A 13697-nucleotide genomic window follows, 5' to 3' on the forward strand; every position below is an offset into this window, starting at 1 on the left:
CAGTCCCCATCACTCCTGCTTTTTACCCTCACTGCACTTTCTGCCTTGATTTGCCGCTACAGCCGGACCACTGCCGCACTTGCAGGTACCACACGCCAGCCAGGGTAGGTCTGAGGTTGCCTGTCACTAGTCTTCCAAAGGTTATTCCCAGGTTCACAGAAACCACTGACAAATATTCTTCCGTCGTCAACCACCAACACCAATATCGGAGCTTATAAAGCTAATTAGAAGCCCTGTGCGGCAGGGCTGAGGTCTAGATTTCAATGGAGAGTATTGTGGCACTGAGCACAGCTAGGTGTGCTGAGCTGCAGCTCGGCTTGTTGCTGCCATGAGAAAGCTGACTGACAGCTCAAGCTGTAGATGCAGGAGTCAATACAGCAGCGAAGGCATATCTGAGCACATCAGCTGAAAGTTTTCATACAGCAAAGATGTCGTTTTTCAGCTGTTACATGGTAACCGTGGGAGAAACTGCAGAGAAAGGCAGCATTCACAACATCCTGTGGCTTCTCGCAGGTGGATAAGAAGACCAAAATCACTCAGACTTCCCTGACAGAACTGAGTATTACTGCAGAAACAGCACTGTCTCAAGCCTTGAAACCACATTTAAAATACGCCCCAGCTAAAAGCATGACCCAGATGCACGTGAACATCAAGACATTTGGCTCTATAACCAGTATTCCAGAAGCGTACCCAAACAGAAGGTACAGAGAACAAGATGTCACGGCACCCTGCTGACAGGTGCCAGCTCCGTTCACCTTGGAGCAGGGCTGATTTTTAGCTGCTCAGTCTGGATCTGGGTCTGTGTAAGGCACTACATGCTTGAACCCATTCAAACCCACATCTCGGGCATTAGAGACGGCACTCACCTCAGTAAATGAAGAGTCCATCATTGTAATGGAAACAGGAAGGTCTGCATCAGTACAGTTACCAGCAGAGCGTATTTTCCACCTGGCAATACACGTTTTATTTGCATATTGGCCAAACAGCAGTGAGATATATTGCCCATTTTCCTTAAGCACATAACAACTGAAGTCGCCACTATCTGTATAGTCAGACAGCTGGTCTCTCAGAGAAAGACAAATTCATCGCTAACATCAATCCCTCCTCCCCCGAATAGCAAGAACCACCACCAGTCCTTCTCCCAACCTCCTCCACACTGCACAGCTCTGCAGAAAGCCAGTGGCAAAAGCTTCGAGAGCTGCGAGTCTTTTGCTGCAGACTGCCTGCCTCTGCCTCTTCAGGAACATCCTTATCCTCCTTATCCTTTAAAATATTCACCGACAATAGTTAGCTAGCTTTCATAATCTTAAGCAGTTCAATCTGTATTTTAAAGATCTAGGGAGGCAGCTTGATAAGCAAAGACCTCAGCACTCCTGCTCTAAACTCTGCAAAAAAAAAAAAAAAGTGACTCCTCAAAGCCAATAGGATTTTGGCTTCTAAATGGGAGGTGTTAGTTGTGAGTTAAATACTGAATATACACACAAGAACGCCTGCATCATGCCTCAGCTCTCCAGCATGAAATGGAAACACCATCACTGTATTTGGCTGGTGGTCATACCAACAGTTTCAGTAAAGACTTTTAGTATTACTTTTGTGAACAGAAGCAAAGTGTTACCCTGTAACACCATTAGCTGACCACCGAGTGTCCAGTATTTCCTGCAAGAGATGCCCTGGTGTTGAACTCAGCATACGCTGGGGATACTGCTTTCCCTTGGACTCTGCTAGATCCCACGGACTCTTCCACGCTTCACCCCGAAGGGGTTATTCTGCCATCTTACTTGCACCCCACTGACGTCACATCTGAAATGGATGCGTGTCCCAGGTCGCAGCTTTCAAACGTGCAGCTGCCAGAGCTCTGCCTACAAGGCCGATCCCAGCCGTGCACAGGAAAGTTATTTGGGCGTGAGGTTTCCAAGGTCAGAGCATCTGTTAGAGAGACAAGTGTGAAGAGTGGTGGTTATCGGCAAAGTTGGATTCAGTCACATGCCAATTTTTGACTAAGCCTAAAATAATCAAGAAGCAGACCAACCAAATGCAGATTTATAATAAGGCAGCTTCCATCTTGGTATGAAAGGGTTAGGTTACGTGTCCTTAACATATTTGGTAGATGGAGAGTCTGCCGCACCTGGGGATGGGGATTTTCCATCAGTCAGGTTATAGAAACTTCCACGCAAGACACCTTTGTTGTAGTGAATTGTTTTGTGTGACAGAGAGGGCTGGGAAATAGATCTCTTTTGTATCAGTACTTGATTGGCGCAAGCTGAGAACACCTGCCTTAATTGTGGCTGGATCGTAGTATTACAGCAAGTTGCAAGAATACCCTGAGTTGGCCCACTGAGACAGCCCTCTCAGAGCAGCAGAGTGCTCTTACAAGGAGCACGTGCAGTCGAGCAAGATCTTCTTCCATTTCCCCCAACATGGCGTAGAATTACATTGAGCATTTTATATTTTGTGTGACAAGAGACTCTGTGTTGTACCAGCTTACTGCTGGAAGAAACACTTTGTCTATAAAAGCCCAAATGCGCTCTGCAGTTCTGTGGCCCTGCAGTGCATATCTGTCAGTGGTTGCTTTTAATACTTGTAAGGCTTGAGAGTTGCAGGGAAGTACAAACACCTTATGAATGCAGGAGAAATCAACAAATACAGTTATTTGACTCTCAGTAGCTATGTTACCCGTTCAAGTTTTTAAACCAGGACTGACCTCAGCTCAGCGGCAAAGTAGCAGGACATCGCTTGCTATCTCAGTGTGTGCCAGTCAACAGAGTGAATGGGAAGAATGTCACTCAAGCCCTCTTGATCCAGACTGGCAAGTATCTTGTCAGCAATAGACTTGGATGTATGATTTACACTAATAGTTCCTTAAGCTTTTGGAGGCTCCTGTTAGGCTGACAGACAGCCACCTTTTCAGGCCTTTCACTGCAAGCATTATAAACATGGTTCAGCCTCCTGGATTACATGCAGAAATAGGCTAACGCCAACAATAGATTTTCCACACACTACCAGCATGTTTAGCACCATTGATACTGTTCTATCAACTCTTCCTATGTTTCAGGAGAGAGACAGAAAAATGGCCAACACCACCAGGTCTTACCTAGCAGAGATGTACTACGCCAGTATGAAATATCCGAGGGCAGCGTCCTGGGAATTTCAGTGCACAAGGTGGGTCCTTCACTCCACAGTCGTTTAGAGCAATGGAGCTGCTAATTGAAAAATAGAAAGTGCTGCTGTTGTTCAATCACGCTGAATACATTAATGCCACCAACTCCCCCCACACACGCAGTTGCATCTGCATAATGTAATACTAACAGTTATACAAATGCATCATCTGTTGCTTTTTTGTCTCGAGAAGCTCACATCCTTAATGGGCAGAACAGATAGAGGAAGAGGTAGAATAATTAAACTTTACATTTGCAACAGACATGTTGGTCCAAGCTAGGTCTGGAACTAGATGCTACAAAACCAGGCAAGACGAGCAGGACAGGAGAACCAAAAAACCACTCAACCAACCAACCAATCCACCCCTGTGAAAAACAAAAACCCAAAAAACTCCAAACAAAAACCAAAAACCCTTTCAGCCAAGCCAACCAGACTGACTGAGGCGGGGAACATTCATCCAGTGCCCAGCACTTGCTACACAGGTCAGATTTCCCTCAGCAGCAGGGCATCTCCAGCTACGCTGTGGGGAGACAAAGCACTGCCTCCACCATCCCCTGCTCCTGAATTCACACCACTTGCTTGCTGTTTAGTGCTGAAGAGGTGTCATCTGAAGATGGCTAGAGGAAACTTCTGAAGCAACACTTATACAGCTGCATTTGACCTAATGTTGCTTCAGGGATGAAAAACAGAAGAGAAATTGGAAGATATAGCCCCATCTTCAGCCTCTGATCCTTCTCAAAATGCAATTTATTAAATGCCTATATTTTGTCACAGTGATTGTTCAGAAGCAATAGGAAACTGGTTTTGAATATACTTTTGTATGTGCGTATACATGTACATGCATATATAGATAAATATGTATCTCAAATTACTTTTATTGAATGTTTAACTTGGCAAAGTTTCTCACAAGGAAAGTTATTTATTTCCTTCAGGTCATGCAAAAAAAAAAAAAAAAATCAAACCAATCAAACAAAACTAGTGTCACATTTTAACAGGCTCAGCAATGATCATAGCAAGCACACTTACCTTCCCTTTAACCGGCTCAGCTGATGTGGGCAGTAGACTGTAGTCAGATTCTAACTCTGCACAGCACTGTTGCAACAGAGAAACAGTTTAAGGCAGGCAGACGTAGAAGAAAAAAAAAAAAAAAAAAAAGGTAAAAAAAGAAAAGGAACACTACTACTGATTGTGAACAAGATGGAATTTTATCTTTCTGATTGAACTATTTTCAGCTATCAGGAAAACTGCAGTTGTCTCCCCCTTGCTACTTTCAGCCTTTAATTCTGCAGACCTTTAAGCACAATACAAATCTTGTTCACATGCAGCTGGTCCACAGCTTTGATTCTGCCCCTCTGATGCCCCTGTTACAGCCTAGGATACATTTTAGGATCTTCTGTTTGTCTTCATAAATACCTTGTTATTCTATGTTCAATCCAGACTGTTCAGACCCTGAGCTATAGCGTTCCTTACTAGAGCTGGTTGGGAAAAAAGTCCTCCCACAATGTTTCCCCCTCCACCCCCTTCCAAACTTGAAGAAAGTATTTTTATTCAAAGCAAAGTACTCCAGAGTTATATAATTTTCAACATATTTCCACAGAGGGACACAAAGGTAATAACTGTTTTACTGCACATTCCAATGCCTGGATATCATGAAATTTTTTTTTTTTTTTTTTTTTTTTTTTTTTTTTTTTACACAAGATTTTAAACATTTGTTTTCAAGACTGTCTGCAGAAGAGAGGGCTGATTGTGGGGGACAAATCACACCAATGCATCAGGGAAAGCTTCCCTCAGCCCCACTTGAATCACCAACAGCTGTTTACAGCAAAGACCAACGCCACACCTGTAAGTTCTAACCCATTTTTCCCAGAAGGCTGAAGAAGGAAAATAATAATGTACAGATCAATACATACAGTTAATGCCTCCACAGTTATGTACATGTTAGAAAAGAAGAAACCGGATGCTGCCAAATTACTAGCAGTTCATCTCAGCTGTAGATGTCCTTCCACCAGAGCACCTCCTGTGCAAGCCTACCATTTCTTCTCCCACCAGACAAGCGTCATACCTGACACAGCAATTCACAGAGTCGCCTTTGAAGCAGTTCCCATCGTAGTGTATTAACAGTTGCTATGAAGAGACATTTACAAGTCTTACAGGGTTCCTTATAATTTGATAAAAAGCAGTCAGACATTAGTGTCTTTAAACCCGACTACTGCCTATCACAAACCCACTGCACTTTGCTTTACTCTAGTTATATCTACAACAGTTTTTCACAGGAAAGGAAGTTTTAAAAGTGCATTTTGTTTTGCGAGTTCCAGAAAACACTGGGCACTTTTTCTTCCCTGTGGTTACATTTCCCCTTGCTATAAAGGGGAGGGGGGGCATGCTTCCCCACGTCATCAGCGTTAAGGTGCCCCAGTTCCCTGTGGAAATGGACAACTCCATTACAACTTATTGGAAGAGAAGCATTTGTCCTTCCAATTTGACATCTTGTACAGAAGTTTTAAAGTCAATGGGCTTTACATTATACTTAGAAACATACTTTGTTCAAGTTTGGTAATGCCAGGGCCTGCCTCTAGTGACTTCTACCTTGATACAAGTCTATCATAGCTTTTATACCACAGCTAATAATGGGGGCTGGGGAGGAAAGGGGATTTCGTTAGCACCGCCACCTCAGTGCCCAAGCAAAAATTGAAGGCAGCTCTCAGTAGCTCATTTGGCTTTTTCACTGGATGAGGGCTGTAGCAATTAGTGGCAAGGCATGATTAGACATCCGAAACATAGAAGGAGCTGTGCCAGGCTGACTTAGGTTGAAGTAGCTTTCTTGACTGACAGGTTCCCTCATTTCTCATCTCTTATCATGCGGGTGGGAGGAAATAGGGGAATGGAGCGGGTAGGTGGGTGGGGAAGAGAATACAACCCAGTCCTTCAGTCAGAAGGGGCATTAGACCTGTCTGGCTTTCTGCAGGAACCAATATAAAGTATTGTTCTTCCCCCACTCCCATCCTTGTTTGTCAGCCCTACTCTTCATAACACCTTGCAACTTCTCTACACATTTACCAGTTTATTTCTATTTATCTACAGAAAGAGATTCCTGCAAACTACCAGGAGTCATTTAAAGCCAAAGTCTCAGCCATTTCCAGGGTGGTAGTGTTTTCTGGGTGTTTGTTTGGGGGTCTTTTTTTTTTTTTTTTTGAGTCACAGTGGTACCAGTCTCTTCCACACCTGGGGTTCTCTCATTTACTCTAGCTCACTTTACACAAGATCTTTGTCTATTCAGAGATGGAAAATGACACACTATTTCCATCGTTATGCCTCTTGCTAAAAAACCAACCCCACAGTTTGAAGGAAGTAGTAAGCATGAAAGCAACATGAGCACACACACGTGAACAATGCCAAAATATTCGTCAGAAGTCAGCAGGCACAGTCTGGAGGTGTTCCTGCTACATCAGTGCATAACAGTTGTGCCTTAGAGCTAAGACATAGGGTCTCATGTAATTTCTCCTACGAGACAAGTTGTAGTTTCACAAAGTTGTTTACAATGCACATATATGTTGAGCAGTCAGTCACATTGCCCTGGGAAATGCATGTGTGAGGCCAAACGTTCAGTGGCCTGAGGTCAGTCAACATGTTTTTCCTATAAGCGATATGCACTCCAGAATTTGGAAAGAAAAAGCCACATGTGCTGGAATTAAAACACTGCATTCTTTAACTGCCCAGGCTTTTGAGGTGTTGAAGTTAGTGAGTGAGCAAGAGGTAGTATGAAGTTTCTATGGTTCCGTAGCAAAAGTGGCACGTGTACGATGAAATGACATGATTGCTTTCACTAAAGAGAACAGCCTAGTACCATGCAGTTATTCAAAAAACACAAAGCAAATACAAGCAGCAAGCAGAATGCAGAACATAAAAACCAGGTCTCTTTGATACAGGAAGCTTAAGAAAGTGGGATGACTTTGTTAGGAATAAGGTGGGCTATTCAGGTGTGGGAACAGCACCTTTGGTAAAGGAGTGCCAGTGCCACCCACGGAGTTACTAACCCTTCCTCCTAGGACTGGAGATTTTGTTAGGAGGTTCTGCAGCTTTGGTCCAGCCCAACACCCACTCATCAGGATCCCACCTGATTCTCAGCCCAGATGCCATGGTTGCAGATCTCTTACAAAAGAAGGAAAAACAGAAGGAAAGGAGAGGAGGAGGGGAAAAAAAAAAAAAAAAAAAAAAAAAACCAACCAAAAAACCAAAACTCCACAGAGCATTTTACCAGATTACCTGCAGGTCTGTCCTATTCTCCTTTGCCATAAACTAAACCATAAAGGATTTGCCCATGAAAGGGTGAATGCTGGCACACTGCCAGTAGTTACTCACTTTTCTGGTCTTCCACCTTTTCTTGAAGCAACTGGCAAATGCTTGTTAAAGCTGCATTCACATCCTTGAGTTTTTGCTGCTCAGAAATGGCTTCCTCTAACTTGCATTTCAAGGATGCGGCTTCCTCACAAGCAGAGTGAAAAGCTTCAACTTGATCCTCTGCCTAAGCACAAAACAATATTTAAGAAAAAAGAAGGGAAGGGAAAAAAAAATAAAGCAGCCTGGTTAACACAAGGAGCCTCTACAGTTCATGTAAATGAAACCAAACTGCATCTGTTCTTTCTCAGGAAGTGATAAAGCTCCCTCTGAACTTCTGCATTTTTACATTGGGGTGGACTGTGTATGGAAGCTATTTTTGGTGTTTTTTTTTTTTTCTTTTTTTTTTTTTTTAAGCCACCACAAATATGCAATGCTGCCTCTTTCATCAGCAAACTGTTGTCACCACCCCCTCAAATTTTACTTCCTCTGCTGGTTCCACTTTTGCAATGAGGCACTCCATTCTGAACATGCGATTTCCTTTCCTAAGAGCAGCGATGCATTGTACGTAGCCTTTTGCATCTGCTTGCTTGTTTTCTGCGTAGAAGGAACTGCACTGTTCCTTACCTGTTTGCTGGCATCCTCGAGCTGTTTTGTAGCTTTTTGCAGCTCTAAACCAAGGGCTTCTGCCTGGCCAGAAGTTTCTTCTTGTAACTGTTTGACAGTTTCTATCTCACGTTGCCTGTGGGGCGAGAAAGCACAAACCACAATCCGTTACTGACATTTTAGAGCGGGCATGACTGGGAGATGACACACACTAGTTGTTGAGACATGCATCAAGAACCACATTCAGCTGTTACATTTTGCAGCCCCCCAGGATCCAGCACCAGGGACTTCATTCTTGCTAAGCACAATTCAACCCAGTAGGCAGACAAGCCTATAGCAGCTCCAGAATCGGGAAGGGGATGGAGGTTTTCCCTCATTTCTCCCCAGTTGACCAGTGCAATGGCTGTGCCAGCCCCAGCCAGCTGGGTACCATAGTGGAAGCTTGTGGACTCTATCCAGAGAGCTCTCAAAGAGCAAGTGCTTAGTGGGGCAAACTTCTGCAATTAAGTCAAAAGAATGCATTGTCTCATGGTTTGGGAGAAACAGTAATCGGATATAGATTCAATCATTCTAGAAAAGATACTCTGGAGCTATTACTGCAGATACACAGCTTCATCAGGTTAATTTCCCAGTGTTTCAAAGCATGTTTCACTTGACAGCAAGCAGATGCCATCAGAACTAGTGGTAAAGACGATGGTTTTCAAGGAACCCCTTCTTTTCCACTGCAGAAAATCTTTGTGCATTTCTTCTCTAACCCACCTTCACATTTTTTTTTTTTTCGTGTTGCTACCACCACAAACAGTTTTGATACAGAGAGGCAGCTTTAAAAAACTAAGCCATCAGTATTTTTATCAGCTCTTTTCCGAGTGAAGGGAGAGCATGTGGGAGGTCTACATTAACAACATGAAGTGGAAGGTAAGTCAGGCAAAAGTGCAGTATGACTGCTCCGCTTTAGCTGTCAGGGATGCAAAGCCCTAGGAGGCTGCTTACGCCCCAAACCCAGGTAAAAGCATGTGTGCAAAAAATTACATTTAGTGTAGGATAGCAGAAGGCTGACACTATGAGTAAGCCTGGGTTCCACAAAGACAACAAATTCGGATTAGTTGTTCTGGAAAAAAAACCCCAAAAAACCTAACTACTTTCCTGAATGTCTGAGGAGGGCGAGCAGGCAGAGGTTTACACCTGCTGTCTTTTACTGCCATATTTGTCACGTCAAAACTCATAATAGGAACCATGTGCCAATAAACTAAAATTTAAAGTTATATTTTCATATTTAATGAGATAACCCATTGAAGCTATACCCTTGAGAAACTGAGGCATTATATCGTCTGGGACTAGCAGTTGTCTCCCAAAGCAATAATACCTGCAGGCATATATTTTACAGGTCTCCTGCTTCACAGAAAACCAGCAGTTTATTTAATGGTTGCACCTGCTAGATTGGCAGTGCCCTCTTTCTTTAACTGCTCAGTCTGTGGTCTCTGGTGTTTTCAAAGACATCTCCAAGATCATATGTTACTTCATACACAAACCTTAACTCCCACATAGCGTAACATTATGCTAAAAACCAGATCCACTCTCCAAAACAGCAGATAATTTCCTCTGCGAACAAAAGTCTTCAGAATTCAGTAAACTTTGTTCCACAAGACCAAAAACCCAACCCAAACCAAAAACAACACAAAAAAAACCCCACCAAACAGCTAAGCAACCACCACCACCAAAATAAACCAAAAAGAGACACACATGCTTTGAAGGGGTACCTGGCATAGAGCTCTTTCCTTAGGTGAAGTTGCTCTGTCTTGGTTCTCCTCAGGTTGCTCGCCATTCGAATGAAATCCTTATCTAGGGATTCTTTGTATTTTTCCAAGAGATTAAGTTTCTGGATCCAAAGGTGTCTTTTTTCTCCTAGTTCTTGCTTGAGAACCTGTGGAATTTTGAAACTGAGTTGCCACGTGGTTAGATGAGGAGCAGAGCCAGAGAGTAAACCAGAGCCCCAATTTACATGATGAAAATTGATTTCCCTGCTCCACCATTTAGTATCATCACCTACCTCCAATGCTATCAGCAATAAAGGAGGTGGATGATTGACAATATTCTGTAATCTACTCACACAACATCTGGTTGGGGAAGGGGAAAGAGAGAGAGAGAAATGAGGAAAAACACAGTTTAATAAGGAAGAGACTATAAAGGAGAAGACTGTAAAGGAGAAACGGGTGTTTGTTCTGTACAAAACAGTGTTTTGTGCAGTCTAATAGGTTAACCTAAACTTCAAACCTGTACCTTCTAACTCCTGAATCTGCCAGGATGTGGGGACAGACAGGCTAGACTCCTGCCAAGTGTTGGTACTTTAAGACTTCAAGATGGAGCAATGCGTAACAGTTTAGACAGGAAAAATGTAAGCGTTCTGCATGCTAGTTCAATTTGACAAATGGCTCCCACTTTTTTCAAAAGGTTACTTCTAAGTCAAAAGCCACTCTCAGCCTTTCTTTCTGGGCTGATCTAGGGTACACAGATAGTCCTTTCTCTTATCCCTTGTAAAACAAATATACAGTTAGCAAGTATTTACGGTAAGTGAGGCAGAAGATTACATGGTGCACAAGGGAGTCTTTACAACTTATCACGAAAAACCTCCTTCCCAAGATGCCCAGATACAGCAACAAAAAACATATTTCATAAGGGGAAGTTTTAATAATGACCATCTTGCAGGAAGCCCTAAAATTGATAATTTAGACTTCAGTGACCCTTTCCTCAAAGTACAACTAAGTCCATTGGCACCAATTTGAGTTCGTACTACAACAAAATAAAAAAAAACCCAAATCAATAAATCCATATTTCAGTTTGTCATACATGCCTAGCAGATGAAACCTGTCCAAGGGATGACCCCTGTGGCAAAGGCTTTCAGTTTTACCTCCGATTTGTAGGAAGAAAAAGGGGAAGATGGTAAAAATGAAGTGGTAAGTAACATTGCATCCTCCCTATTTCTCCGAACAGTGACTTGCAGTATAAAGTCCTGAGAAAGAAGAATCCAGTCCTCTTTCTCTGACCTCGTTCAGCTGAACATAGAAAATAGAGCCCTCAGCTTTTAAAGAATGCTTAATGAGAGTCAAACAGAGAGGCAGGTAAGAATGAGGTTCATATTTCTGAGATTTTACATTAGTTCAAAGGGGAAAACATCTATCCTAAAAATGTGGGCTATGTTACCTACTTGCAAGTTAGAGTCTAATGTTGTTCATGAGCCGCAAACAAAAAGAGTAGCACATCAAGTATCACGCTACAAAAAAAACCAAAAAAAACCAAAAAAAAACAAAAAAAAAAAAAAGAGAACTTGAGCAGTTGTGATAGATAGGTTTACTGGGATGACATGGGATGTGACCACATGCAAATGCCCACACATCCTGAAGATTAGTTTCTCAGCCAAGCAACAGGCAGCACTTGCTCTTAGAAATAGCATGGTTTTGACACAAAACTGGTATAGACTTATCAGGGCACATGTGTCACAGTCTTCTCTTCCAGCAGGAGAAGGGTGAAAAGGTTTTTACTGTCACTGTCTGTATATGCTTAAACATATGTATATATACACAAAAACACAGGCACACTTAAAATTTCCTTTATGTATAATATACTTTAAAACATACTTTAAAATACTAAACCCTAGCAAAACATGTCCATAATGTATTTCACAGGAAACGGTAGGGAACTGTTTAGGCTTCAAGTGATAGTGCATGGTCCAAGATTTAATTCATTTTTCTACAAAAGCTTTCTCTAAGGGTGGAAGAAGCTACTTTGAATCCTTCTTTTTTTTTTTTGACTTCCTGTTGTTCAGCTCCATATACTGTATTTCCCACATATCTGGCTTATCCTAGCTAGGTGAAGACAATGTGTTTGACATGAAGTCACTTCCCAACCCCATGGGTCCCAGAAGGATGGGACTTTTTATTTTTAAAGAATCTTGTTCTTCCTTGATCCTCTGTTAGCTTAGTTTCCAAACACATCGCTCTCTAGGAGCCAGAATAGGATTCATTTGCCACGATCAACTCCAACACCCATGCCAAAAGTTTTTAGCTTCATATGTTTAACAGGAATACGATCCCAACACGAATGGTAAGTTAACAAGCATTTTTCATCTGTGACAGCTTTGAAGGAAGAAGTTTTTGGTCAAGATCAAAAAGTTACAGCAACGCGTGTGCCAGCAGTTTCCTACAGTCTACCCAAAGTCACACCAGGGTGAAGAGACTGAGACACTTGCACCTTGTCTAAGGGGAAGCTTTCAGGATTCACATGAAAAAGAAAAATATGAAAAAGCTGGCTGCAGCTACAACATTTTGCAGCACTAGAGGAAAAGAAGGGTAGCTTTCTGCTTAAGAGCTAACAGCTTAAAGCAGCACGTACTGTGGTGCCACCTGCTATTACCCAAGTGGGATGAATTGAGGGTTTTGCATCTATTAATGAGCCAAAAGACAGCATTAGTATACTGTTCGGTGGAGTTTTTTGTAGCAGTGTTCCTAACAACAGATCAGTAAGAAAGAGCAGGTTAGAGAAAAAGCTACATCCAGCAAGATGCTGTTACATGGGAGGGGAGGAGAGAACAAGAGCAAGAGAGTTGAGCTGTGTCCGCAGTCTGCAGCTACCACATGAGGAAGTTATTTTTGCCAGCTACCTTGAGCAAAAGTCTTTACTTTCAAGCCTCACAAGAAGTATGAAGAATAGTAGAAATACATTATGCAAGATCAAGTTATACAATATGTTTTTACAGAAACTTTTCTTGTGGAGTGTGTCCAGCAAAAGCAGAACATTTTGCCTTTCAAAAGAAAGCAAACCCTATGAAGGTTTTGATCTGGAAATCTGGTTATAAAGCCACCTCCCTCCTCCTCTTGATGATGAAACTATCCACTACCATAGATTCAGACCGCACAGGAAAATGGGTGCTTGAAGCACACAGAAACATGGAGTGGGCAGAAAATCTTCATGGCTCACACAATATAGTGTTGTCATCTGACCTCATTTTCCTCTTCAAATTGACTTGTTTCATCTACCCTTTCCTTCAAGAATAGTTTTAATAAAGTGAGATCTTGCACAAGACAAGTCAGGAAAAGCACAGCATTTAAGTGAAAAGCAATCATCCCCTTCCTCCTTCTCAAAAAAAGTTACAAAAGATATTTCTCTCCATACAGCCATCTCTGACCCCCCCAAATGGACTGCTATGATCTCAAGTAATTAATATACATAGCATGCAGCAGTAAAATACCCACCTTCCATTTTTGCACAACCCCACTATTTCATAAAATAGCTTCAGAGAAAGTTACTTACCACAAGTTTTCTTTCCCAAGCCTGTTGCATGTTCACACCAGGATCTTTTACCCATTGTAAAGAAGTCATGACAAGCTCCTCTGCTTCAGAGGCTTCCTCTTGCTTGGGGGGGGTGGGAAGGGGATTTTTAAAAAAAAAAAAAAATAAAAAAAAAAATAAAAAAAAATCAACCCTACTAACCTGACACAATGCTGCCCAGAATTACCCAGGTTATTAGTTACAGTATTTGAGTAGGTGCCAAGCAATATTGTTAGAGTAAGTATGCCCCCATCTCCACCCCCAAAGAAGATATTCTT

General features: G+C 42.3%; 1 protein-coding gene across 4 annotated transcripts in view; it reads right to left on the minus strand.

Annotated features, from left to right (window-relative positions):
* Window positions 1-13697, minus strand: part of IRAG2 (inositol 1,4,5-triphosphate receptor associated 2) — a gene marked incomplete at its 5' end in the record, with an annotated part of 39795 nt that overhangs the window by 13172 nt on the left and 12926 nt on the right. Inside the window, 9 exons of one of the 4 annotated variants that reach the window (XM_082310761.1) lie at window positions 867-948; window positions 1779-1926; window positions 3092-3200; window positions 4183-4248; window positions 5219-5280; window positions 7516-7678; window positions 8119-8233; window positions 9855-10018; window positions 13402-13503. In XM_082310761.1, coding sequence (XP_082166887.1) covers window positions 867-948; window positions 1779-1926; window positions 3092-3200; window positions 4183-4248; window positions 5219-5280; window positions 7516-7678; window positions 8119-8233; window positions 9855-10018; window positions 13402-13503 — 1011 coding nt within the window. Of the gene's footprint in view, window positions 1-866; window positions 949-1615; window positions 1927-3091; window positions 3201-4182; window positions 4249-5218; window positions 5281-7515; window positions 7679-8118; window positions 8234-9854; window positions 10019-13401; window positions 13504-13697 lie in introns of those variants that run through there. The other 3 variants (XM_082310764.1, XM_082310763.1, XM_082310762.1) reach the window with 3 other exon arrangements.

The sequence above is a fragment of the Platalea leucorodia genome (assembly GCF_965183815.1).
Source record: "Platalea leucorodia genome assembly, chromosome: 4".
In the NCBI taxonomy this organism is placed as follows: Eukaryota; Metazoa; Chordata; class Aves; order Pelecaniformes; family Threskiornithidae; genus Platalea; species Platalea leucorodia.